The sequence below is a fragment of the Peromyscus leucopus genome, chromosome 1 (assembly GCF_004664715.2).
Source record: "Peromyscus leucopus breed LL Stock chromosome 1, UCI_PerLeu_2.1, whole genome shotgun sequence".
Lineage (NCBI taxonomy): Eukaryota > Metazoa > Chordata > Mammalia > Rodentia > Cricetidae > Peromyscus > Peromyscus leucopus.
In genome coordinates this window covers 93,531,675-93,557,612 of record NC_051063.1, presented here as the reverse complement: position 1 = coordinate 93,557,612, position 25,938 = coordinate 93,531,675, and the positions used below count along the sequence as shown (strand labels likewise).

General features: G+C 47.8%; 1 protein-coding gene across 1 annotated transcript in view; it reads right to left on the bottom strand.

Moving 5' to 3' along the window:
- Galnt18 (polypeptide N-acetylgalactosaminyltransferase 18) overlaps positions 1 to 25,938 on the bottom strand; it is a 317,779-nt gene that overhangs the window by 77,572 nt on the left and 214,269 nt on the right. The window contains 4 exon segments of the mRNA XM_028875840.2: positions 1,630 to 1,744; positions 7,357 to 7,517; positions 7,519 to 7,555; positions 9,770 to 9,953. Coding sequence (XP_028731673.1) covers positions 1,630 to 1,744; positions 7,357 to 7,517; positions 7,519 to 7,555; positions 9,770 to 9,953 — 497 coding nt within the window.

The window sequence follows — 25,938 nt, the reverse complement described above, 5'->3', positions numbered from 1 at the left end:
TTGGAAGCAGAGTTCACAAATCTAATTCCTTTCCCCATTTCTGGACATTTTTACCCAAAGAACACAAGTGACCGGAGGCGGTGCTGCCCGCTCAGCCGATTCCTGACAGCTGCTCCTGGTGAAACAGATTGTGTTTGGGGGCAAGCATTTATCCAGGAGCAGTGCTGAAATGAGATGGCGGGAACGCCAGCGGGTGGTGAATAAATGACCAGCGGAGGGAGAGCTGGAGAAATGAGGGTGATTATGCAGGCGCTGTCCTCTATGAATACATTAGCTCCCCATCAGCCTGTGCATTCCCACTGCCTCTGAAGCAATTGCTTGGAGTGCCAGTGAATACAGGTGTCTGAAGTATTTTCCAAGCTCAGCTTCATACAGGCAGTTCTTTCAGCCAGTCCTCAAAGCCTAGTGTTAAGTCTGGGGTGAGCTGGGACCCAGAGCACTGTTTGGTCTTTCAGGGATTATGGGATGGATGCTCCCTGTTGGCATCTGGTCTCCCTTGCAGGGTTAAGTAGAGGGTTGCCCGGGGCCAGCTGCTTGCTCTGTGGAGTGGGAATAGGAGGCTAAAGGTAAGAGGAGGGTAGATTCTTAAGTGGGAACTGAAGGTCTGGACCTAGAGACACCGGGTGCATGTACTTTGTCCAAAGGATCAAAGGTGGAGTCATTTGGACCAGATTTTGGAGGAGGTCTGCATGAGGTATGAACAGGCTGGCTGTGAGAAGGAAAATTTCACAAGAAAAAGACACCAGGAGGTACAAGGTCCCCTCTAAGGTCAGCAAACCTATGGTATGTGGGTGATGGTTATTAAAGACAGTTGGAGCGATTATGGGGATATGCCAAGACTCAAGCCATGGGTTTGTCAGGGGCACTTACTGGACGTGATAACCCTTCGTTATAGCCATTAGTACATTTTTACCAAATGTCAGGACACCCAATATACCTTCCTGATTGAGGAGGGGGGTCATTCTGGGTTGTCTCTTTCACAGGCCAAGAGGAAAGAGCCAGGAAGCTTAGTAAATGTTCTCGTAGGGTAAGAAAGAGAATGGTACCTCCCACAGAGTCACACCGTGAGCTAATAACTATAGAGAGCCCTCAGCATCAAGGTGCAGGATAGCCTGTGGGTCTGGCTATTACTATGTAGGATCAGAAAGCCACAGGAAGTGAGTGTGGCTGTGTTATACTGTTTATTCCCCAGGAGTTTATTTCTTGTTAGAGCTCATATAACCATCTTTGGGAATGTTCTACGGTCCACTGTGGAGAAGACAGCCATGGGGAAGTGACTCTGAGGGTCTCTCTTGTCCAGCTGATCTTCTATGTCTACTGTTGCTTACCCCAACCCATTCGTTTAGTCTTAACAAATGTGCTAAACTGGGAGCCTGATTCTCTAGGCAAGCAAGCTCCAAAGGCCTCTTTTCCCTGAAAATTCAGGAGGCTCTGCTCTGTGTTTCCCTGGCTCCAGCTACGTCCATGTACCAGGGCTAGGAACTAGACATTCAGAGTCAGTATGTGAGCCTCAACTTTTAGCCGCCTTTGTGTTGCGAACTAAAGACAACTCAACACTACACTACTAGTCTCACTCACTCATCCTCTCATGGGAACTGAGCTCGGCCCTGTGGGAGAAACTCCACTCACCCTGATGCCAAGCTCCACATTCTCGCCTCCATAGACCTCCATGCCTTCGTCCAGCAGGCCAATCTCCTGGAAGTACTGCCGGTCCACAATGAAACAGCCAATGAGGGCGGGGCTCCTGTGGGGTGAGACAGACGGCCAGCTGTGAGTAGAGACTGGTCTGAGAGTCACTTGAGGATGAAGAGCTCCCAATTGCAAGGGTCAGTGCTCCCACCTCTGCTGCCAGGCCCAGTGGGGCCTCATTCTCTGGGTAGGCTCCCAGAGCACCTTCATGCAGACACTTCAAGGAAGCTGCTCAAGACAGTGGGTGACAGCTCTCGGTCTGGACCAGCCATTGCTCGGCACTGTGCAAGCTGGCGCATTAGCAGTGGGGAAGGTGTGTACCACTCACTCTATTGGTATAGCTTGCTTCTTTGGATTTTGAGCCACATGGCCAGACTGCTTCAGCCTGGACTTTCCCATCATCCCCCACGGGGGCACTACATGGCAACCTCTGTTCACTTAGAAAGATCAGTGAGAACCAGGTTGTAGAAGGCTTTGAGCAGGATAGAAAAAAAAATATTTTATAGATTTCATCTATAGGTGAATGGTTGGCCATGACAAAGTTTCAAGCAGAACAGCATTATGAACGGGTATTTTTTTTAAATAAGGAATACTCAGGCAGGCTGGAATGTAGCTCCGTTAGTGAAGTGCTGCCCAGCATACCTGAGGCCCTACCCGAGTTTGATCCTTCGCATTGTATAAACTAGGCACAGTAGCATACTCCTGTGATCCCAGCGCTCTGAGGCAGGAGGATCAGAAGTTCAAGGTCATGATTAGCTATCTAGAGAGTCCCAAGTCAGCCTGGATAATATGAGGGGACATTACAGGGTAGCTGGCTGGAGGAGATGAGGATGCTGGTGAAAAACCCAGTGGGGAGTTGTATCTGTGTCCAGCAAAGGTGGTAAAGACACAACGGATTTGGAAAGGGATGGAGTAAGAGGGACAGAGGTCATCACTGATCGGATGTTATAGGTGCCAATGATTCTGGTTCAGAGGCTCAGAGAGGCTGAGGAGCTGCTCAAGATTCACAGCCAGAGGGTGGTCATTCCCACAATGCTCACCTCTTATGTCTGGGTTTGATGTTCTCCATCTGAGCAGGGACACACACACACACACACACACACACACACACACACACACACACACGCATGATACCCCTGCAGTCTGTGGAAGTGAAGTCATACAGAATAAAGTCTGATGGTGTGACCCCAGGGAGTCCATGTGGCTGAGGATTCCCCTTCCCCAGCACGAATGAATTCCCTAAGGAAATAGTCCTTTCTGAACCTGTTTCTAGTTTCAAAGATGAGTCCAGTTGCATTGACTAAGTTTTATCACCCCTAAGGGTTCTTCAGTCTCACCTTTCCTCCTCTCACTCCTCCAGCCTGGCCTGGTATCAGGGAAGGGTGAGGGCAGCAGATGACCAACAATGCAGAGGCAGCCCCTGGTGTCTCTGCTGACTTCTCTGGTGGTAGAAATTCTCCATGAAGCCCTGCACTGAGGAGCTAGTGATCCCCACTCACATACACCCCAGTGCTCTAGTGTAGCTCTAGCCTGAGATCCCGCCTGACCTCAGCTCTAGGCATCTGTCACACTATCCTGCTGGTGTCCCACTGGTAGTGGAAGATCAGTTTCCCAGGACCAAACTCTATGTCCCTCTGTAGATAGCTTCACTGGTAATGTAGCTAAGTGATAGAGTAGTTGACTGGCAAGCTGAAGGCCCCGGGTTTGATCCCTGGTACCTAAGAAAAAGGTGTTTCCTGAAAGCATCTGCTCCAGCATGTCTCATACCTTGCATTGCTGAGTTGTGCTGGCCCTTCATTACCCAGGTTTCTGAAACAGTCATGGATACCTATAACATCAGATCAGTGATAACATCCTGTGGGTAAAGAGCTTGAAGGCTCTGGACGTGACCAACTCTTAGAAGATCCCTTGTGCAGTGAACAAGCTCTGAGATTCACCTTTCTAAATAAAGATGGTTGAAAGCATGGGCCAGCAGAGTGGGGTCTTCACCGTTTCTCCTGTACTTCTCAATATTGGTGTGATGGGGCTCCTGAGAACAGCACTCGGAGCATGTGGGAAGGGGCTTTCCCCTGACTTCCAGACCCAGCCAGGGAGGGCACAAAACCCTCAATTGTCAGTTGCTCTAATGAGCACAGACAGCTCAGGTGGTCAGCCACTTAATAACTAGACGCTGCATTAAGAAGAATTAGAATAAACAGCCCCTCATCCCCAACAGGATTAGGCACAGCTTATGAAAACCCTAAAATCTGGTGGAAAATGTAAATAACACCTAGAAAGATCTAAAGAGTATAATAGATTTGGAGCCAGTTAGAAAGCAAGTATAGGCTGGGGCTCTCTGTCATAGTTCCTTGTGTGTGTGTGTGTGTGTGTGTGTGTGTGTGTGTGTGTGTGTGTGTGTGTACCAAGTGAGTGCAGGTGCTATGGAGACCAGAAGAGGGCATAAGATCCCCTAGAGCTGGAGTTACAGGTGCTGTGAGCTGTCCGATATGGGTGTTAGGAAACAGGTCCTCTGGAAGAGAAGCATCTGGAAGAGAGTCATCTCCCTAACTCTCCATCTCAGTTCTTAAAATGAGCCCAGATGTTGGCTCTGAGCTTCCTGTTAGGCTAAATGAAAGGGAACACACAGATTTTTAGAAACAAAATTCATAGTTTTTGGATAGAAATGCAGTGATTTTTTTTTTTTTGACTAGTAATAGGTTTTGGAGAATTTTCTCACGTGGATTTTCTTGAGTGAGTCAGTCAGAGGCCTTGGGGACCCAGTGAATAACCATCTTAAAAATGACATTTCACACTACAGAGGCAAGTGCTGAGCTCTCTTTACAGTAACATGTGGGCAAAACACTAAAATACAGCTCCAAAGACTGATGATCTGGGGTGCTTATAGTGTATTTGTATAAAATCTGTCTCCAGTGGGTCTGGCTGTCTTCATATCGGGATAAAACCAGAAATGATCTAAAGTTTCCAGAATCTCATTTCTCTCACCAACATTCCTAATAAAAATTAAGTGGCGATGGAAAATAAATGGTCAAGATGATATCTTCTGGCAAAGTCCTAGAGTGCAGCTCTGCTAATGATTAAGATCATCCCAGTGCATTTGGTGGTGAGTAGAATAGAGAAAGCTAAAATCCCCACTCTCTTCTGCAGGAATACTCACAGCACAGTGGCTTATTTCCCTCTGATAACATTGGGCAGACTGAGGCGAGAATGAGTCACACAAGTTGTGAACTCAACAGTAATCAAGCAGGGGGTGATAACAGCTCACAGAGTCTGGCTGATCCTAGTAGAACCCAGCTTCATTGCTGAAGCCCTTGGTAGGACCATTCTCCTGTCTCAGTCTTGCTTCAGCCTTGCTCTTGTCCTGTTGAACAGGGATGGCACCATGAGTTGATACCAGGTTATACTGTGGCTCCAACAGACTATGTGTGTAAAAGGCCCCAGCATACAGCATACATACAGCATGCAGGCTCCCAACAAATTATTAGCACACAATTGTGTAGGCAGCTGCTGTGGTTTGGATATGCTTTGAGTGTGTCCCCTCCAAAGGGTCCCATGCTGGAAGCTCAGCATTGAGTGGTAGGAGGTCTCTAAGAGGTGCAGTCTTGCAGAAGGTGAGTGGATCCCAGGGCAGCCACACTCAGAAAGGACTGATGTAATGACTATGGAAATGATCCCTGAAGGTATAGCTTGTGGTTGTGGCTGCTTGCACACAAAATCAAGCCAGTTAAAATTCCACCAGGGATGGATGAGGAGCTTACAAAGGCCCACCCACACCTTCTGTTGATGGCTGTTGGCAGAGGGGGAATCGGTTTTTATCAGGGATGAAGCTCTAGTAGGGTTCTTATGCTTCAGCAGGTGGCCCTACACTCATGCACTGCCATTACTAATTGGACTCAGTGGGGAAAAAAATGAAGACACAAAATTTGAAGGTTTGTGTGTGTGTGTGGGGGGGTGTCTGGGAGGAGCTGGGGATGAGGGGTGAATCTGATGAAAAGACATTTGGGTACATAAATAAACTTCTCAAAGAATAAGCAAAATGCATGAGAATGAATAGATGTAGTTCTGAGGGGATCAGATTCATTCTTGATGCAGACATGTCCAACTTTTTCACATTGTGGTATGATGCTGTCACCTACAGCCATACTTGGTGGCAGTAATACTTATCCTGGGAGGCACACATCCCAGGGCCACAGATTAGAAACATCCTGAAAGCAAGCCCATTTTCCATTCTCAGCCTCTCCATGTACGGCTCTTCTCCTTTTTGCCCATGCCATGGATGGCACCTGCCTTGTCCTAACACATCAAAAGGCCTTCACCAGAGGCTGGCCAGGTGGGGCCACTAAGTCTCAGATGTCTAATACTATGAGTTAAATAAACATCATTCTTCATAAGTTACCCATCCTCTGGTATTTTGTTATAGCAACACAATACAGATTGAGAAAGTCACAAAAGAAACTTCAGGACTTTTCTTCCATCCTGTTTCCTGGATGAAATTTTTTTCTTCCAGGAATAACATTTGTGATATTGATTCTTTGAATGAAAATTTTCATAATCTCTCTCTCTTTCTTGCAGAACAAAGTGAGACTGGACTTTGATTCCAAGGTGGCCCCCAAGTCACCTTCTGGTACCATCTATCTGTTTAATGGTGGGAAGTAGATGTCTGCCCTGTCACCAACACACAGAAATAGGCCTGGCAGGGCTGACTGCTACAGGAGTCCTGAGGCAGCAGAGGGAAGTCAGTCAGGGGCCTAGGAGTACAGTATCAGAGGCAGAAGAGTGTGGGGTTTGGGAAGTGCAGTTGGAGGTCATTGTGCCTGTGTACTACAGGATAAAACTCAAACACCATCCAGGTACACTTGTCCCATGGTCTGGTTTGACCTCATGGCTGGGGCTGCCAGCTCACATCCCTCCTTAGGGTCTCTCTGAGTCTCCCCTGTGACCAGAAGTGTCACATATGAGTGTCACTCTCAACCTAGCCATCTCCTTCTCACCCTTGGAAATCAGTTCAAATGCTTCCCTTCCCCTGCTGTACACATGCTTTCTACCCGTGAGGCAGGGCTATCACTCATCCCCTGATGTGGTTCACCCGCACTGTATTCCAGGCTTGGAGAGCTGGAAATCAATCTTACTCCAACTCTCTAGCATTGACTCTAATACTTTATACTTAGCAGCTATACATGGTGATGTGTACAAATGAGTAACTTTGGGGTCATAGATGCCCCGCTGTTAAGAGTGCTTTCCACTCTTCCTGAGGACCTGAGTTCAGTTTCTACTACTCACATTAGCTGGCTCATAATAGCTTGTAACTCCAGTTCCAGGGGATCTGACACCCTCCTTCCCCAGGTACTCACACACTCAAGCCATCACACACACACACACACACACACACACACACACACACACACACACACCCCTAAATAAAAAAATTAATTTTTTTTTAGTTTTTTTTTTTTTTTTTTTTTTTAAATTATTGTCTTTGAGACTCTGGAGTTCTAATTGCTCCCCTGGTTCTTTGAAAAGGGACCTGAGAGCTTGTGAGCAGAGTCTGAAGATCACACTGTAACTCTTGTCTACCTTCCCCTCTCTCTGGCACCCACACTGGGCCTGGGCAGGGAGGGAAGCCCTGTCGGACAGCCAAAGCAGAGAGACCAGTGAGGAAGGGTTCCACACCTGATGGGGGCTGTGGAGTTCTCCAGCTTCCACCAGGCCTTGGGTGGGTTCAGGTAGCGGCACCACAGCTCCCAGTCAAAGCCTTGGGCGGCCAGTGGGTACTCTTCTATCTCAAAGTTGTCATATTTGATGTTATCGAAAGATGGCGAGATGATCCGTTTTCCGATTTTCCTTGATGCGGGTGAGGACTGGTTCCGCCCTGAGCAGGAAGGGAGAAGAGATCCGTCACTGTTGTCAAGGTGGGCAACAGCTGCATGAGTAGCTCACCATGGTCAGCAGCAAGAAGAAGGAACCCTTGTTCCCCAAAGATGGAGAGAAGTGGTTTTCTGCATCCCCAGTTGACTTCCCCTGGGGTAAGGACTTTGGGGTTGGCAAGGAGCCCAGCAGACCGCTCAGTACAACCAGAGCTGAACTGAGAGATTCTCACCCAGCCTGTGTGATTGTTCCGCCCCCTCCAACAAAAATCAAGATTAAAAAAAGAAGAAGAAGAAAAAGAAAGAAGGAACAGATTTGAGGCTTTAGAGGAAACTATCAACCTGGGTTTTGATTTTGCTTGAACCAACCTGGAGGAAGAGGCGGGTGGTGTAGGCAAAGTTACATTCTCCTTTGCCTCAGGAAGGGTGGGCATCCAGGCTTCCCCCAGGGACTGGCAGGCCCCTCTGGGTGGCAGGAGAATAATGTGTTTGCCGACAGGAATGATAAGCTTCTCATTAATAATATATTCTGTGCATAATTGTTTATTCAAATCAGCTTGAAATAGTAAGTGTCCCCCTCCTTGGCTGGCCATAAATCCAGTGGAAATGCTTTTTAAATAGTCACAGATAGCTCACAGGGACTTCGAGAATAAAAAATGAGTATGCTGAAGCCTTGGTGTAGGTCTGTGATGCCAGCATCCCTCCCAGGCTTCCTGTAGGCCAGCCACTCCTTGTTGCCAGCATGCTCTCCACACCCTGCTCCCTCGAGGCAGAGGGTGGCACCATGGAGCTAGGAAAGGGGGTAGAGACACTGAGGCCATCAAGCACCTGAGGAAAGAGGGCAGGAAACTATGTATCCCAGCTATTCAGTCAACCTTAGCATCTGCCTCCATGTCCAGGCAGAGCCACGCACAGTGAGCAGAACCACACTGTCCTAGCCCTGCAAGGACATCAGTATCAGGTGCCCTCTGAGGATTCAGTAGAAGCTACAGAGGCCACTTGTCAGCTCTTACTTATCCCATCTGGCACCTAGATGGCCTGGCTTGGCAAAGGAAGACTCAGTAAGGCTCAGTTTTGCTGGGATGGAGGTTCTGAGTGCATTTGAGGATACAGGAAGCCTCCTTTACCCACCTCTGCCCATTTGGTCTTGCTCTGTCTGTGAGCTGAGGCATCTGTCTTGTATCTGCTCCAACTCTGCTGCCTGCAGACAGTGGAGCCCTGTGCTCAGCTGGACACAAACTCTCCACTTTTTTGTTGTTGTTAAGATTAATTTATTTCTATTTTATGTGTACGAGTGTTTGGCCTGCATGCATGTGTGTGTGCAATGTTTGTGCAGTACCTGACAATGCCAGAAGAGGGCAATGGATCTCCTGCAACTGGAGTTACAGATGGGCATCAGCTGCCATGAGGGGACTGGGAACTGAATATGGGTCCCTTGCAAGAGCAGCCAGTGCTCTTAACCACTAAGCCATCTCTCTGCTTTGTTCTTTATATATATTTGTCTTCCTGATTGATATTTTGGAATATTAGTTTAAGATGTGTTACATTCTTTCATGCTGTGGAATATTTGTTTAATGATCTGTTGTATTCTTTCATGTTACATTTGTTTAACGTTTAGCTTTAATCTGTAAAGCTATGTTACTTTGCCTGCCTAAGACACCTGATTGGGCTGATAAAGAGCTGAGTGGCCAATGGCTAGGCAGGAGAAAGGATAGGTGGGGCTGGCAGGCAGAGAGGATAAATAGGAGAAGAAATCTGAGAAGCAAGAAGTGAGAAAAGGAGGAGAGGAGGACACCAGGGGCCAGCCACCCAACCACACAGCCAGCCATGGAATAAGAAGGAAAAAAAGATAAATAGAATAAAGAAAGGTAAAAAGCCTAGAGGCAAAATGTAGTTAAAGAGAAACAGGATAATTTAAATTAGAAAAGCTGACTAGAAACAAGCCAAGCTAAGGCTGGGCATTCATAAGTAGGAATAAGTCTCCATGTATTTATCTGGGAGCTGGGTGGCAGGCTACATCAGGTGTTACCACACCTTTCATGTTCTGACCCCTGCTTGAGGCCGAGCCCTACTGCAAGATTTGGCTCACTCACACACCCATACCTCAGCTGTCCCCACAACCCTTTCCTCCAGCTCATGACTAAGATCTCAGAATGCCCTGCACTTGAGTCGGACCCACTGGATCACACTGGACCCATTCCTTTCCCTGAAGCACTCACCAGCCCACATTGAACTCCACGTGGGCATCGAACAGTGCCACCACAGGGGCCGTGGCTGCCCTCCAGCCGCTGACCCTGGAGCGGATGAGGCCTTCCTGCTTGCTGTGGCGCACAACTTTGATGAAGCCTGGCTTCTGGCCATTCACCTTGTCCACGTACTCGGTCAGCTTCTCTTTGAGCTCCTCTGTTGGTGAGAAAACAGCTGAGTGAGAGCAAAGGGAGAAGCAGCAGCCAAAGCATTCACAGTACCTAGGTGAAACGCTACCCCTACCCAGGAGGCACGAGCACTCCGCCCCACTCTTCAGGTTTTCACTGGCCCCCAGTGGTGGCCAGCACAGCTCAGCTTTGAGGGAAAACAGGAAGACGGCATTTATTTAGCCTCAGTATTATACACTTACTCACATACGTTGTCTAGCTCACCAACACAGCAAGGCAACAGGAAGGTAGGGGGTTGAGAGAACTAGTCAGTTTCCCCAGTTTACACAGCATGTGAGTGTCGGAGGCAGGTTTACACTTGGTCTATGGATTTGACCAGCCTGGGCCATCAAAATTTGGAATATGATACAGTGTTCCCTATAGGCTCATGTGTTTGGACATGAAGTCCTCAGCTGGTAGCACTGTCCTCAGAACTGTTTGGGGGTCCCAAGAAATGACATCAAACCACCTTTGCCTCCACTTGGTGCTGCCCTGTCTGTGAGGGAGGGCATCAGTTTCTGATCCGCTCCAACTCTGCAGCCAGCCTCCAGATAGTAGAGCTCTGTCCTTGGCCAGGCAGGAACTCACTGCCTTGCCTTTTCCCTGGCCACATGTCTCAGACAAAGATGCTAGCTAGGGCCACACCTGGGCTACCACATCTTTTAGGTGTTGATCCCTCAATGTCCTGTCCTGCTGGAGACTTGGCTCTATTACAAGGGTCACTTATACACACCCACATTGCAGATGTCTCCCAGAATCCTCTCTCCTCCTTCCAGCCCATGACTGAGATACCAACACGAATTGCATTTCTGAGCTGAAACCCCTGGATCACACTGGGACTCTTCCTCTCCCCAAGTCACTCACCAGCTCACACTGAACAACACATGGAGGTCATGGAACACTTGTGAGGTGGGACCTAGCTAGAGGAAGCAAGTCACTGGGGGGTGGGTCTATAGTCCACTCTGCTTCCCAGCAGCCAGTACGCTTATAACAAGCCACCTCACATGCTCTGGATAATGATTTTGAAGGAATGTCTCTTGCCAAACCATGAGCCGGAAGAAAAAAAAAAAAAAACTTCTCTCCCCTTAAATTGTTTCTTGTCAGGTATGTGGTCACAGCATGAGAAAAGTAACTAATAAACCAGGCTTCTTGTTGGCTCAGCTGCCTCCCGCCCAGCCCCCTCCATTGCTCCTGCTGCCAACCGGAGAAGCCCCAGTGGACGATACTTTAGCTTGGACTGCCTGGATCATGTTTCTCGGAGATCAATGGCAAGCAAGCACTGTGCTGTAGGAACAAGGGGGCCGGTGGGCTGCTACCCACAGTCACTGGGCCTGGCTTGGTATGCACCATGCTGTTTCTCTATCTTTACGATGGGTGTTCTCAGCCTGGGAGAATGCAGTGGCCATGATCACTATGCTTCATAGCAGGGGAAACAAGAACCTGGGACTCCTCACAGTCCGTTGAGCAGAATTCATTTTGAGCCAAATACCTATCACCAGGAGCAAATCTATCAGGGCATGATGAGTCATGGGTGAGGTACTTCTGTATTCCATATTGAAGCAAGGAACTTGTGCACATACTCGATGCTAATATCCTAGCTTGTGTACACCAAGAACAATGTTCTAAGACACTGATGAGGGCATGCTGTGGGGGTTGCTGCTGAAGGGTCCACACAGGATTTCCCCCTTTCCAAGTTGAGTTCATACCCTCCCTTGTCTATCTCAAGGGACCTGAAACTCCAGTTTTCCCTTTCTTGCTGCCCAGAAGCTGAAGCTAGCCTCCCAGCAGATGAGTAGACATCGCAGACCCTCTGACCCCACTGAAGCAATGCTAAGATCTGAAAGAGACGACAAATCCATAACCTCATGCAGAGTAGACACAAGCTAGCTGACAAGCTGCCCGGAGACCCATACCCTGACTGCAATTCTAGTCCAAGCAGCGTTTGATAGCTGAAGCCAGTGACTTCTGGGATTGTCTTCAAACAAAACAGTGTGAGCTGTTCTGATGCAGAGGGGCGCTGGAATAAGAGTGGGACACAGAAATGGTATCAGACACAGAAGGGTCAGCTGAGAAGACACAGCAAGTGTGACAGATTCAGTTTTGCTAAAAGTTTTAGTTCCTTTACAACCTCTGTCACCAGGGAGCCAGACAAAGGCTGCCGATGGGCAAGTCTGCCTTCAGCCAGCTGAATTCCAAACATGCTCAGATTCAAGTGTGTGCCAGTGACTGCTAATGCTGAAAAGGGAGAAAGAGGACTGGAAGGGAAGGGGTGAGAGTAGAGAGGAGGAGGGGGAGGAAGACAGGGTCGGGTAGGAGAGGAAAAGGGCATTGAAGCGCTAAAAATATTCCAGATGATGGATGAGTCTGGTCCAGTCTTTGCAAAGTACTTTTACCTAATTCAACTTGCATGTTTTCCTCCAACCTTTGTCAATTGTTAAATAAGTGTGAGATACCTAAAGGTACCTCCATGTTCTCAGAAACCTGTTTTCCAGCATGTTGCCTATGAGATATACATCATATATATTAATATTATTATAAATGAATGTATATTATATATCTTGCTAAATATTTTATATATTTAAAGTATTTCTCAGAACTTGTTGCAAAATAGAAAAATGTCTCTTTCACTTTATAGCTAAACACAAGCACATAACAGATCACACATGCCTTTAGCTAAGGCTCCTGGGAAGCTTGGGGATAAATATAATGACTAACCATCATATTTGATCTACATTTTTACTTTCAAAGTTTTAACCTGAATGATTAAAAGAATTTTTAACTTTTCTCCTATGTAAACTATAGGAAAAAGTGTGGGTTGTTTATTTGTTGTTGGTGGTGGGTGGTGGGGAGGGGATGTGTACTGGGGATTGAGCCCAAGACCTCATGCATGCTGCATGCTAAGTAAGCAACCTACCACACAACTACATACATACATACATATATATACACATATATATGTATATATATATATATATTAATTTTGAGACAAGTTCTCAGTAAATTACCCATGCTAGCCTTGAACTGGTGATTCTTCCTCAGCCTCCCAAGTAGTTGGGATACTAACTGACCATATACCTCACTGAAAAGTATTTAAAAAAAAACAATATAAATAATGTTTCAGAAAATATCATAGTAGAGCAGGATAGATGACAAACTACAGAATGGAGAAGCTATACTTTGCACTTAATGCAGCATGCTGGGAAGCCAGGAGGTAGGAGGTCTGCTCTTTGTGGCTTTTCCAGACTCTGAGTAAATGCTGGAGCTGTCCACAGCCAGTGCTGACAGAGAAACACAATTTGTGTCCTGCATGGGGCCAAGCACCCTCCTGTTTGTTTGGTGCTTCCAGCCCTCGCCTGCTGTCCACAAATTCCTGCTCTGCTGATATCCGAGACACTTCAGTAAGCTGTGCTGATGATACCCTGAGAGTGCACAGGCCATGCTCCATGGCCCCATAAGGAGTGATCCCCAAGAGCCCATCACACTCCTTCAGACCAACGAGAAGTGGGGAGTCCCACAGCCAGGATGCACACAACTCTTTCTCTATATCTGCCCCATTGTGGTGCTTCTGTGGTTCACCAGCCAGTCCAGAGTGATGACTCACAGGCTGGACAGAAGGTGAGGCACCCACCCACAACTGTTAATCAGGTTTAAATTCTTAGCTGGACACCATGGTCTTTAGTGTGAAGGAAATCAAAACATTTGGGAAGTTGGTTTGCACCAGCCTCTCTGCTCTTGGAAGGCAGAGGCATGGATGTTTTGTAGAAGATTTTGGCTAGACTTGCCATAGGCAGGCAGACCAGCACCTCTTCTTTATCTTTTAGTGTTCAGGGGATCATCCCCTCTGTGTGCTGTCAGTCTCAGGGGAGCAGGACTGAAGGGAAGACTGCTCATCCATTTGTTCATTCTTCCATTCAATAACTATCATATACTTCCCAGTTGCTGTGCCTGTGGCTGTGAGCAAGACAGTCTACAGTGGACTGAGTGTTTGGGCCCCACTCAATGCCTGTTGAAATCCTAACCTCCATGTGATAGCATCGGGAGGTGAGGGATATGGGAGTAATCAGGTCATGTGGGTAGAGTTGTTGTCCAAGTCCTTCCTAGAGTCTGGCTGTAAGGAGCACAAACACTAGGTCATTTATGAAATGGAGATCCATTTCATCAGAGTTCAGTTGGCTAGACTACTTAAAGATGAAGTCACCAGCACCTCATGTGGGAAGGGTAGAGGGGAAACTCGCTGTTATTCCTACATGGCATGAAACGAAGGGTGAAGTTGGTGGAATGCTCCTAAAGCCTCTTTGGTAAGGGCTTTAGTCTCATTCACAAAGGAAGAGCCTGCATGCTGCTGCTGCTGCTGCTTCTTCTTCTTCTCTTCCTTCCTTCCTTCCTTCCTTCCTTCCTTCCTTCCTTCCTTCCTTCCTTCCTTCCTTTCTTTCTCTCCTCCTCCTCCCTCCTTTTCTCCTTCTTTGTGTTTGGATGTTTGGCCTGCATATATGCTTATGTACCACATATGTGACATGCCCATGGAGGTCAGAAGAGGGCATTATATCCCTTGGAACTATAGTTACAGACAGTTGTTAGCTGCCGTGTGGGTGCTGGGATCCAAACCTGTGTCCTCTGCAAGGGGTGTGTTCTTTTAACCACTGAGCAACCTCTCCAGGCTCTTATCATTTCTTAAAGGCACAGCTCCCCACATCACTGGAGCGCCTCAATTTGAGAGGGCACTGTAAAATCACAGCAGCCTGGTGCCCTTCCATGAGGATTCCAGGGAACATCTTCACTCTCTCTGCCACAGAGGAGTCACTAAGAAGTTGCCCAGGGATGTGGCTCAGTTGTAAAGTGCTTGCCTTGCAAGTATGTGGACCTGAGTTTAATCTCCAGAACCACATAAAAAGCCTATCATGGTTTTGTGCACCTGTAATCCCAGCAAATGGGAGATGAAGACAGGTGGATCCCTGGAGCTCACCAACCAGACAGCCTAGCCCACTTGGCAAATTCCAGGCCAGTGAGAGACCCTGTCTAAATAAACAGTATGTACAGCATCTTTGAAATAGCTAGGACTGTCCTCTGGCCTCCACATGTACACTGCGCACATGCACACACACACACACACACACACACGCACACGCACACGCACACGCACACGCGCACACACACCAAAACATTAAAATGTCAAAATGTTGGATACATTTGTGAGGTTCCAGCACCTCCTTATAATGTCACAGGCTGGAGACCAAGCCCAACATACAGGCTCTGGGAGATACCTCAGACCGAAACTACAACACTCAACTCTGGGGCTCCCTTAGACATGCTTTGGACTGTCCCCTGTAGTTTCCCAGCTGCCCTCTGCACAGATCACTGTCTTGTCTCCCTCTTGCTAGTCCTCTTCCTGACCTCAGGCTATCCCTGCAAGCCCAGCCTGGATCAGGTGTTACTTGACCCTCTGCTTCACCTCCGCTGGTCAGTGTGAACAGTAACAACCAGCCACTAATGATGTTGATTTAAAGATGGAAAACACAGCACATTTTATTTGGTTTATTCCTTTAAGAGTGAGCAGCAGCTGGTCTTCTTCATATCAGAAGATTAACTGGCCATTCTCTAAAGCCATTTAAGGCCATTGAAACACAAATCCTATGTCAACACACTTTACACAGAGATTATAGGTAAGGATGCCATGGTTGTCAAAACTAGCTGATCATCACAGCCCTGGAGAGCCAAAGAAAGCTGAAGGAAGGTGACACTCATCACATCCTCCATGAAGAAAATGGACTCAGGGGGCCATGCTGATGAGCAAGGTAACCTGGGCAGGAAAGCATGGACTCCAGAATGCAACCATTGGATGCATGTTTTACTCTCAGTGTGAAGCATCGAGCATTCAACTCAACTCATCCGCAGGTTACAAATGGCTTCCTTGGGTCATTCTTCTGTCCTTCTGCACTTCAGTCCAGCTACTTTAAGAGCTTCACTTCTTCAAAGTCAGCTGGTGCTGAAGGAGATTTCAAATGACCTTAGATTAACCAGTCCCTTCACTTGAAGGCTGGGCTGGCTGTGTTTGTTTGGCAAAGACTTGGGAAAAGTGGTCCATGAAGGAGCCCCACGGAAGGCTGTTACACATGCTCAGAGACCAGCCCACTATCACCCCTCAACTCAGTCTGACTAGGTGATAGAAGATAGCCCCGGAATAACCACTGAAGAGCCCCCACTTTATTTCTCACTCTACTCCCTGATGTCATGGTTCGGCACTAGGAATACCCAAATCCACTAGAAACACGTACTCCAAAATTAGTAGGGTCTCCAAAGCCACATTCACCCTGCTCTTCTGCTACATGGTGGCTTGTTTTCCCCATCACACTGTGTCCTGCTACGAAGTGGATGAAATTGATTTTTGAAGGTGACTGCAGCAAAGGACATGAAAATGTTTGCCCAGTAGTCGTGTGTTGGGCTCTAATCAAACCTCATTCTAGCTCCTCCTCCCTTGCCCTCCTCTTCTTCTCTCTCAATTTCTAACACCTACCAATGTCTGTGGTGTAACACCCCCCCACGTTGTTTCAAGCACCTGGCCTAATGCCACTAATGCTAAGTTGGGGGGGGGGGCTGTGCTCGCAGAAGGAAATTGTACAGGATCTATGGGCTCCCAATGGTGAGTTAGGTCCAGCACTCTAACTCAGAGCAAGAAGAGTGCAATCTGTGGTGCTTTCCATATGGGGTGTCATGTCATGGGCACTGTACTCATTGCTTTAGATCTACTCTTCAATTATTCTCCCCACCATTCTCTCATAACTCACAGAACACATCTGAAATATGCCCTCCCACCTCGCAGACAGTGGTGCTCATAGGTAAAGTTCCTTTATCTACCTTCTTGTGCTCAGTACTACCCTAAACCTGCTTCACATAGAACTCATTCAACACTTTCAATGGTTTGGATCATAAATAGCCCCCAGGGATCAGGTATTGAAGACTTGGCTTTCCATGCAACAGAGTTTAGAAATGACTTGATAATTCGGGCTCTGACCTCATAAATGTATTATTTCACGTATGGATTCTCAACTTAATGGGATAAGGGAAGGTGATGAAGACCTTAGGAGGTGAGACCTGGTTAGAGGAAAAAGGTCAATGAGAGTATGCCTTTGAAAGAGAAATCGGGATCCTGGCTCCTCCTCCTCATAGTCATTGTTGTCATCGGTCAACATAGACTTCCTCCTCCTCTCTCTATCTCATTCTCCTCCACTTCACTCTCTTTCTACTTCCCCGTCTCTGTCTGCATGAGGCAAGCCCCTCTGCTCTACCACATACTCCCTTCCAGCCTCCCCATGGACCCAGAAACAACAGGAACAATTAGCCAAGGTCCTAAACCTCTGAAACCATGATTGGAAATTAATCTTTCCCCTCTTGATTTATTGTTACCACAAGTGAAGTAGTCTTCAGAGCCCAGAGAGAAGCAAGGAACAGCTCAATGCCACAGCACCAGCCAAGTGATGCAAGTCTAGGCAACATGGCTCAGAGGCCAGTGCCACCTTCCAATAATGATGAGAGAAGGATCTGAGACTTCACCTAGCATGGTCTAGATGCACAGAAGGAGAGGAGTGGGGAGTCCTGCTCTGATCTGCCTGACCCTAAAGACTATGCCATCTTCCTTTCTGCCCCACAGCCTTGTCTTTCTCAAATCATGAGCCTCAGCTACAGTTCTTCCTTGGGGCCAGCCTTCTGTGGCTGTCTGCTCATCCACCTTGAGGAATTGAGTAAATGAAAATGCAAATAATGAACTGAGATCAGCTGTTCCCCTGGTTCAGTGAACTTGGAGAAGGACCAGCTCAACTTTGCACTCCCTGGGGCTCAAGGAGGGAACACTATTAAGCAAAGGTGGGATAGTGCCCAGATGCTGGAAGCTGCTTAAGCATAAATGACTCCTTCTGCTCCAGTGGCTTTAGGAAGGAACCACAGGGCTTATTAAATAGACCATAGAAATGATTGGTGCCAGCTGTGTCCAAAGTTAGAGCCACTGCTCCAGCCCTGGTACCCTGGCTCGGGGTACACAGTAGGGACTTTCCCGTCATCTAGGGAGAGTATGAACTCAGAGCCCCGGAAAAGCTGGAGCCTCCATACAATAACAGCCTTCATCCAGGCTGAGGGCAAACAGAGCAGGGATCATGAGGTGCAAAGCAGATTCCAGAAAGGCCAGGCCCTCCCACCCTGGGCATGGCACTTGGGAAGGGACAGCACATTTGGCAGGTAAGCCAGAGGCCAACTTGACATATGGTGCTGACTTCTCTTTCATGCAGTTTTAATTCTCACTGGGGCAGTTTTATAGCATCGCCCAACACAGAAACTTCATCATACTCTCCTGAGAGACAGCACAAGAGTTTAGAATTCTTAGTCCAAAATTCCACAATTCAGAGATTCTTAAAGTCTCCAAGCATGGGACACTAACTTCTGTAGGTGTCACAGCAATAGTTAGAAGCTGCTTACTCCATCCTGTTGCGGTGGTTGTCTGTGCTTTGCCCCTTAAGCACCGCCCCTAGTAGGCAGTAGGTAATTGCTAGGTACCTGCCCCACCCCAGGGCATGGCCAAGAGGGGACCCCTTAAGACCTGGGATGTGTATGTGCTCACTCTCTTGGCTACCTTGTGGTCTTGTATGCTGGATGCTGGTGCTGCGGATCAAGGCAGAGTTCTCCAGAGAACTGCGTTGAACCATGCCTCATCCCTCCTGGATCCCAGAGACTCTTAATTTCAGGGTCATGAGTTTGTGCCCCACATTGGGTGCCAGATAATGAGGCAATTCCACGGAGTTTATCTGATAATCAAAGGAGTTTATTTGGGTTAACTCACAACAAGCATAAGGAAGTTGGTTACTCTCAGCCTGAGTTCACCTGTGCCACAGTGCCTTCGTGCTAAGTTCCCTCTGATTGAGGCATTCCTGCCTTTACTAGCACAGATGCTTTAGGATGCCTGTCCTCATCTGCAGTTCTCCCAATCTGGGGTGGGGCTGAGAAGCAAGGGGACTGTTTCCCCTCACACACAGGGGACTATTAAGACCTGTTCCACAAAACCAATGAGGAGCAACCTCTGGCCCAAAGCTCCAGAGTTATCAGCAGGGCTCCAAGCTTCCTTAGCACCCTCTGAGGGAGGAGGTGAAAGCTCTTCTTGGCTGTGAATTGGCTCTGTCCTTCTGCAAATCACCTCTGCTCAGGCCACCTGCCCAGCTGCTTCCATCTGGCTGATTTGTGAGGTCCTGGACCGCAGGTGTCACACAGATTTACACCACACAGCAGGTGCAGCTCATCATTTGGGAAAGTGTGACGCCCCTTTCCTCAGCTCACAGGGCACCTTCAGGAAATCTATTCTCAAGGAGAAGGCTCCATATGAGGGGGTGGTTGACAGGGCAGAGCCCAGAGGGTCTGCCTCCAGCCCTTGGGTTTTTCTTTCTTTCTGAAAAGATTTTGAGCAGATTTCATTCTCAGCCCTGCCACACATTTTCTTAGCTGTGTGACCAGGTGCAGATGGAATCTCCCAGAGCCTTGGTTTCCTCATGTGCGCAGTTAGAAGAACACTGTCTACTATCTGGCTTAGCATGGGACGCCATGCTGAAGGCTTCAGCAGCACTGCTCTGTGCTCCTTATTCTGAACTCTTGATGCTTCCTCTCTTTTAAAGGAAGCCACCGGGGCTGGGAATCGTTCCCACACCTGCATCACCTGGGAAATCCAGCCTGCAAAATGTTTCCCAGGGACACCCCTCTACCCCTACCCCTGCCCAGTAGAGAAGAGCACTGCTGTTCCTCAGGGCCATCTACTCACTATATTCCATTCTCTCTCAAGTCAATTCTTTTTACAACCTGCACCTGTTTCTTCAAATAGTCCTCTGTCATGTGATTTCTCCTAAGACGGTCATTGTTATTGCCATTCAACTGTTACAAGTAAGTATTAAGCAACCCACTAGATTGATGGGAACACTGAGGCATAAGGAAGTGAAGTACTTGTCCAGTAACTGGCCAATATTCCATTGAGCCAATATTCCAAGTTCTGGAGTCTGACCCTAGAATTCCTATTCTCAACTCACTTTCTACTTCTTCATAGGGCAGAAAGGTACTTTCAATGAATCTCCTTTCAGGCTCGGTGCTAGGCACTGAACACACATCTGACAAACCTCCTTTTGTCTTAAAGCAGATGAAAAGATACAAGAAGGCTATCCATTTCTCTTTATTTACCTTTATTTAGTTGCTTGGATCCATTTCATAGATGAACAATATGAGGCTAGTAATTGGGGTCCAGGCTAGTTTTATCCCTATTTCTAGCAGTCATCATGGAGGGCTATTTCAAAATGGGCTTTATTCCCAGAATATCTGCCTAAACAGTGCATGCCAGAGGAACTGTTCAAGGATTTGGAGCCCCAGGATAGAAAGAGGTAGGTCTGTGCACCTGGATGTTATCTATGCACACTTAGGTGGCAAGCATAGAGCTGTGGCCCAGCACTGAGAGCTGTGCCATATAGCTTGGCTTGTGGGAAGGACCCTGGAAGTGTTTGTTTCATAAATACATCCTACAGGAGTAAAGGGATGGCCAATCACGTCTCAGCTCAATGCTCTCTAGTGCTGACACCTGGATCCTCCAGGATGACTTCAGTGTGGGTCTCCTTCAGCTCCTCCTGCCCTGGGGCCTGCATCCCTCTGTGTGGGTTCAATGACTGTCCCCGGACTCTGGGATCCTGGGGGAAGGTGCATAGGGTTCTCTCCCTCTTCTTACCTGGGGTCACATGGAGATTTACTCACTAGATGGACAGGTGGCATATGGGACTGAAACTCACATGCTTAGATTCAGAGGACCCTGTTAGAAAGACGCCCAGAAAGGGCCAGTGGCCCTGTGGCTGAGCCTCCCAACTCCCTGGGAGTTTTGAACCTCACTCCCTCTGACATTCTCTGTGTTTGGGCCCACTAGGTTTATTTCATAGTGTCCCATCCAGCCCTCATGGCATCCTGCAAGTTACATTTTAAATAGAGGGGAACAGAGTCTCCACATGGTGTGATTCTTGTCTACTTGAACAGCTAACAAGCGGCAAAGTATAGACTCAGTCCTGGGGTCATAAGGCTGGGCAGAGGGCAGACTTCACCATCTTTCCTCCTAGGAGCCTCTGTGGACCTGTGTTAGTACTCCTTCCCATACTCTGTTCCCTTGAAGGAACTGAAATAACATAAAAGAGGGCTAGAGATATTGGCAGTGTGCTTGCCTAACATGTGCGAAGCCCTGGGTTCAATCCCCAGCACACACCAGGAATTGTACTGCACACCTATAACCCCAACACTTGAGAGGCAGAAGCAAGAGGATCAGAAGTTCATGGTCATGGTAGGCTATAGAGCCATATGCCTTCAGCTTGCTCCTGTCCTAGCTGTGGTGTTGGGGCATTTAGGGGCATTGTACATATTTACCAGACACAATCTGAGCCACTTCATATAACTCAGTCCATTAGACCTTCACTTTGACCTACCTACAAGACAGGTATAACTTACAAACTCCACTTTACAGACAAGAAAATTAGTGCCCTTGTCTAATGTCACAGTGCCAAAGAGCAAGTCCTGCTTCAAATCCCATCAGTCTGAACCCAAGTTCAATGCTAGTGTCTAGTCTTCTAAGGTGGAGAATTGTCAAGGGTATGGTAGATAATACTGTAGCTCCAGGGACAGTGTTCTTGTTGGCAGGCATCCAGGCATTCAGCAAACATTTCTGAGCTTCCCTCCCAGACCGAGGAAGCCCAGCCTCAGCTGTGACACGGTCACAATGAATAAGCCTGGAGTCAGAGAGGAAGATGGGTTTGCGTTGTTCAATAGAAGCCATTTCTACCATAGTCTGAGTCCTGATGAGACTGGCGGAGGTTGGGTTTGAAATAGGTCTAAAGCCAGGCTTGGATGCTGTTTGTGCAGGGCCCATTGCCTGAGGCAGCAGGTTCACACAGTTCACTAACTGCTAGGGTTTGTCCGGTTAGGCAAACAACTACTTTTGCTCTGTTTGCTGTTTTCCATTCAGAGTCTAGGCTAAAGAGACACCCATGCCAGCATCCTAGCGAACCTCTGACATTGGCCTCCTCCCAGGCTCCACCTGCAGACACATGGGTTTACTGACCCACCTCCTGGTCCTGCTGTCTCCTTTGTAAGCTGCCAAAACTCCAAAGCCCAGGTTCTCAGTATGCTATCAGAGTGCCAGAAATGGACTGCTAGGCTAGACATATCCACTGCAAGGCTGGATACAGCGGGAGGTGGGAGGAATGGGAGGAATGAGCATGTGAGGATCTGCCCTCAGATGTCTATGACCCTGTAGCTAGCATATTGCCAGCACAGTTTTGGTCAGGCCTTGCAAACCATCGATTTTTCCTGACCTCTCCATTTTAGGACCATTCATCATCACATTCTTCTCCAGAAACTTGCCTTAGAGACCCAAGAAATATTACTTTCCTGACAGCCATGCCCTGCAATGCTGAAGATATTGCTGCTTCTCCGCTCCACATCCCCTCTGCACTCTCTTCACTCTGGAGTTCACCCAGCAGATGTTTACCCAGAACCTGGCATGTTGTGAGTGCAGTGCTGAGCACTGGGTGTAGGAAGCAATTCAGAGTTCTCCCAACACGATCACGCTTCAGCGGAAGCAAATCATTAAACAAATACCTTGGTGCACTGTGTGTGGTAGATGGCTGGTCTTCGGCTCCAGGACAGGGCTCCTGTTGACTGGGCATTCAACAAGCCCCACAGAGCTAGCCTGTTGTCCTCAATGGGGTTCTCAAAGCAGAGGTAGCACAGGACTGGACGGCTATGAGAAGGTTCGAAGGTTTAATACAATGATGATTGAGTTTGTACAGACTAAATGGATGATGGGATTTTCCTAAGAAGTCAAGGAGGCACAGAAAACATCCCAAGCAGAGAAGTACAGAGAGGAGACAGATGTGAATGTGTATGGCAGGACTCAGATGTGGTGACCTAGTGAGGGGATAGCTGGATGTTGGGATACAGATCAAATGAGGGGAAAGGAGCTTGGATGAGAGAGTGGAGGAAAGATTATAAAGGCCTTGGAAGATGACCCCAAAACATTAAGAAGTCATAACAGAGTTTTATTGGGTACTCTCATAGTAAAGGCCTCTGGGAGATAGGCTGAAATGGAAGTAGGGACCTTTTATCCATTTGTTCATTAAATATATCTACTGGAGCACCAGATCAGACACCTGCCACATGCCAGACACTCATGGAAGGGAGATGTTTGGGTTGCATCTCTTTTAATGCAAGATATGCATTCTTCAGTGAGCTCCAGCCATCAAGACTGCACTGGGGCTCTAACAAGACTGGCTAGAAACAGTATCTGGGATGGGAGCAGGCTCGGTCTAGTACCTTAGTGAGGTTCTCGAAGTCCTCCCTTGCCATACCCTGACTCTGTTTGACACTGTGACCACCTTCTCATACCTCTAGAAAATGAAAAGTTGGGATAGCTAGATCTGGCAATCACCATGGGAACAGCCCATGGGTCATACACGTGCAAGGCTGGACTAGCTCCAGGGTAGGACCACATACCCGGATACTTGGTCTGAAGGGGACATGACATATGGAAGAACCCACTGTATCTGCCTGTGTGAATTTCCAGTTTTACAACTTGGACTTCTTAGCATCTTTCCCAAATCACTCATCCACTCCCTCAGCAAAAGTGTGGAGGACACAGCACTGGGAAGCCTTCTCAACAAGGTGGTCAATGTGGGCCTGGGAAGGTCTCACAGTCAGAACCCTAGGTGTGGTGTTTGAAAGGAATGGCCCCCAAAGGGAGTGGCACTATTAGGAGGTGTGGCTTCGTTGAGGGAAGTGTGTCACTACAAGGGTGGGCTTTGAGGTCTCTTTTGCTCACGCTTCACTCAGTGTGATACTCAGTTCACTTGCTGTTGCCTTCTGATCAAGATGTAGCCAGTACCATGTCTGTCTGCATGCTGCCATGCTCCCTGCCATGAAGAGATGGACTGAATCTCTGAACTGTAAACAAGCCACCACAATTAAATGTTTTCCTTTATATGAGTTTCTGTGGCCATGGTGTCTCCACAGCAATGGAAACCCTAAGACATTAGGTACGAGTGGGGTTCCCTTGACTTATGACTGATTTCCAATGGTGTGCACCAAAAGAGCCATAGATAAGACCCTGACCATTCATAAGGAAATGATTGTGTCTAAGCAGAGTCAATGGCCATAGGGAGTTGGAAGGAAGGTAAGGAGGGAATTTCCTTGTTGGAGCACAATGTGTGGCAGAGCCTGGGTCACGTGATCTACCTACACTGACTCCTATAACCTGCACAACAATCTCATGAGATGGGGACCTGAGACCAGACAGTATAAAAGGCAAGGTAGGCAACTTCAGGGAGCTTCAGGCCTTCCCACCAGAAGCATGAGTTATCAGGATACACAGTCCTCTACTTGAGAGTAAAGCAATGGACTTCTCTTTAAGATGATGTCACCAGCAAGGTAGAGGGAATGCTACAAAGAATAGGGAAGAAGAAAGAGGCAGAAAAGGAGAACAGGAAAGACCAGAGGTGGCATCACCGATGGAAAGAAAGACATCCATGTTGTGAGAGAAAGTTCTGGAACACTGGGAACATGTGAAGGATCTGTCTGTAGGCTGAGGACATTGTACTAAGTACATGCAAGTGTCCATCCACTTGCTATCAATACAAGGATAGCAGTAGCAAGTCACTGATGTGGGGGCAAGTGGGAGAGGGACTCCTATCTAGCACAACCACGTTCCTCAGTTTCCACTCCGCAGGACTGAAAAACTTAACGTTCAAAGACAGTCAAGTTTTAAAGTCTACGCAGGAAACTGAGGAACTGGTAGAGGAGTGATATTTTATACTGCTTTTCCCCACTGACTTTGAAGAACTAAGAACTGTCAGGATGCTGGCTGGGCCTGTGGATGGCATTCACCAACACTTTTTGGCTTCCTTGATCTTGCTCTGGGATTCACAGAAGCTGCTTGCAAAAGGGCGAGAAGGGAGGCAGAGGGAGTTTGCTACCAACAGGGCAGAAAAGAAAGGATGAACAGGTTACCATGGAGAGTGGCTGGATGATAGGGAAGGAGTTCACACATGGGAGTGATGGGTGAATCAGTAGAGCAAACCTTGGACGTAGGAGTGATGAGAAAACTTCCCAGAAGGCTACACAGCAGCCTGGGTAACAGAAGAGAACTTGTGTCCGGAAGCCAAGTGTGGTGATCAGAGAGTCCCATGCATGATTCAATTTGTGGAAACGCATTTATTGGGGACAGGTAAGGTGAACTCCTGCCAGGCACCAGCTCATGTAAGACAGGAAGTGTTTGGTGACGCCAAAGGAAGAAGGGCAGAGAGCACTCTGGGTCTGTAGTCTGCAGTAGTTGAGCCTTGGACGCAACAGATCAAGACAGACCAGGGCAGAGCACTCTAGAGAGGCATGTAAGGGGGAGTCAGCTGCCTAGGTTTGGAAGAGAAGGCTTCCATTCCCTCAAGATAGGACACTTGTGACTTGCTGATCCATGGTGTCTTCTTCCAGAAGCTAGAGGGAATAAAGCCTGGCTCCTCGGGCTTGGGGGATCAATGGGCCTAGAGAAACGTAGGAATCTTTCCTATGAAAACACACCCCATGTAATACATACAAGCATACAAATGCACAAAGGCCAATCGCCTGCGTCAGAGCCTAGGACGTCCCCAGAGGCCATTCCTGGTCCTTCAAGGACTCTGCAGTGTCCATTTAAAACCCTTTGTTCTTCTATACTTGTCAGTTCTCATCAGTCATGGAGAGCTGACTGCTGAGGCAGCCCAATGGTGTCTGTCACTTTCCCTGTTGCTGTGATAAAAGCCCCGGACAAAAGGAACTTGAGAGAGTTTGGTTTATAGTTCAAGAGTACAGTCCATCGTGGCAGGGAAGCCATGGTAGCAGGACCTTGAGGCAGTTGGTCACATTGCATCTGAAGTCAGAAAGCAGAAGATGAATGTTTTGCT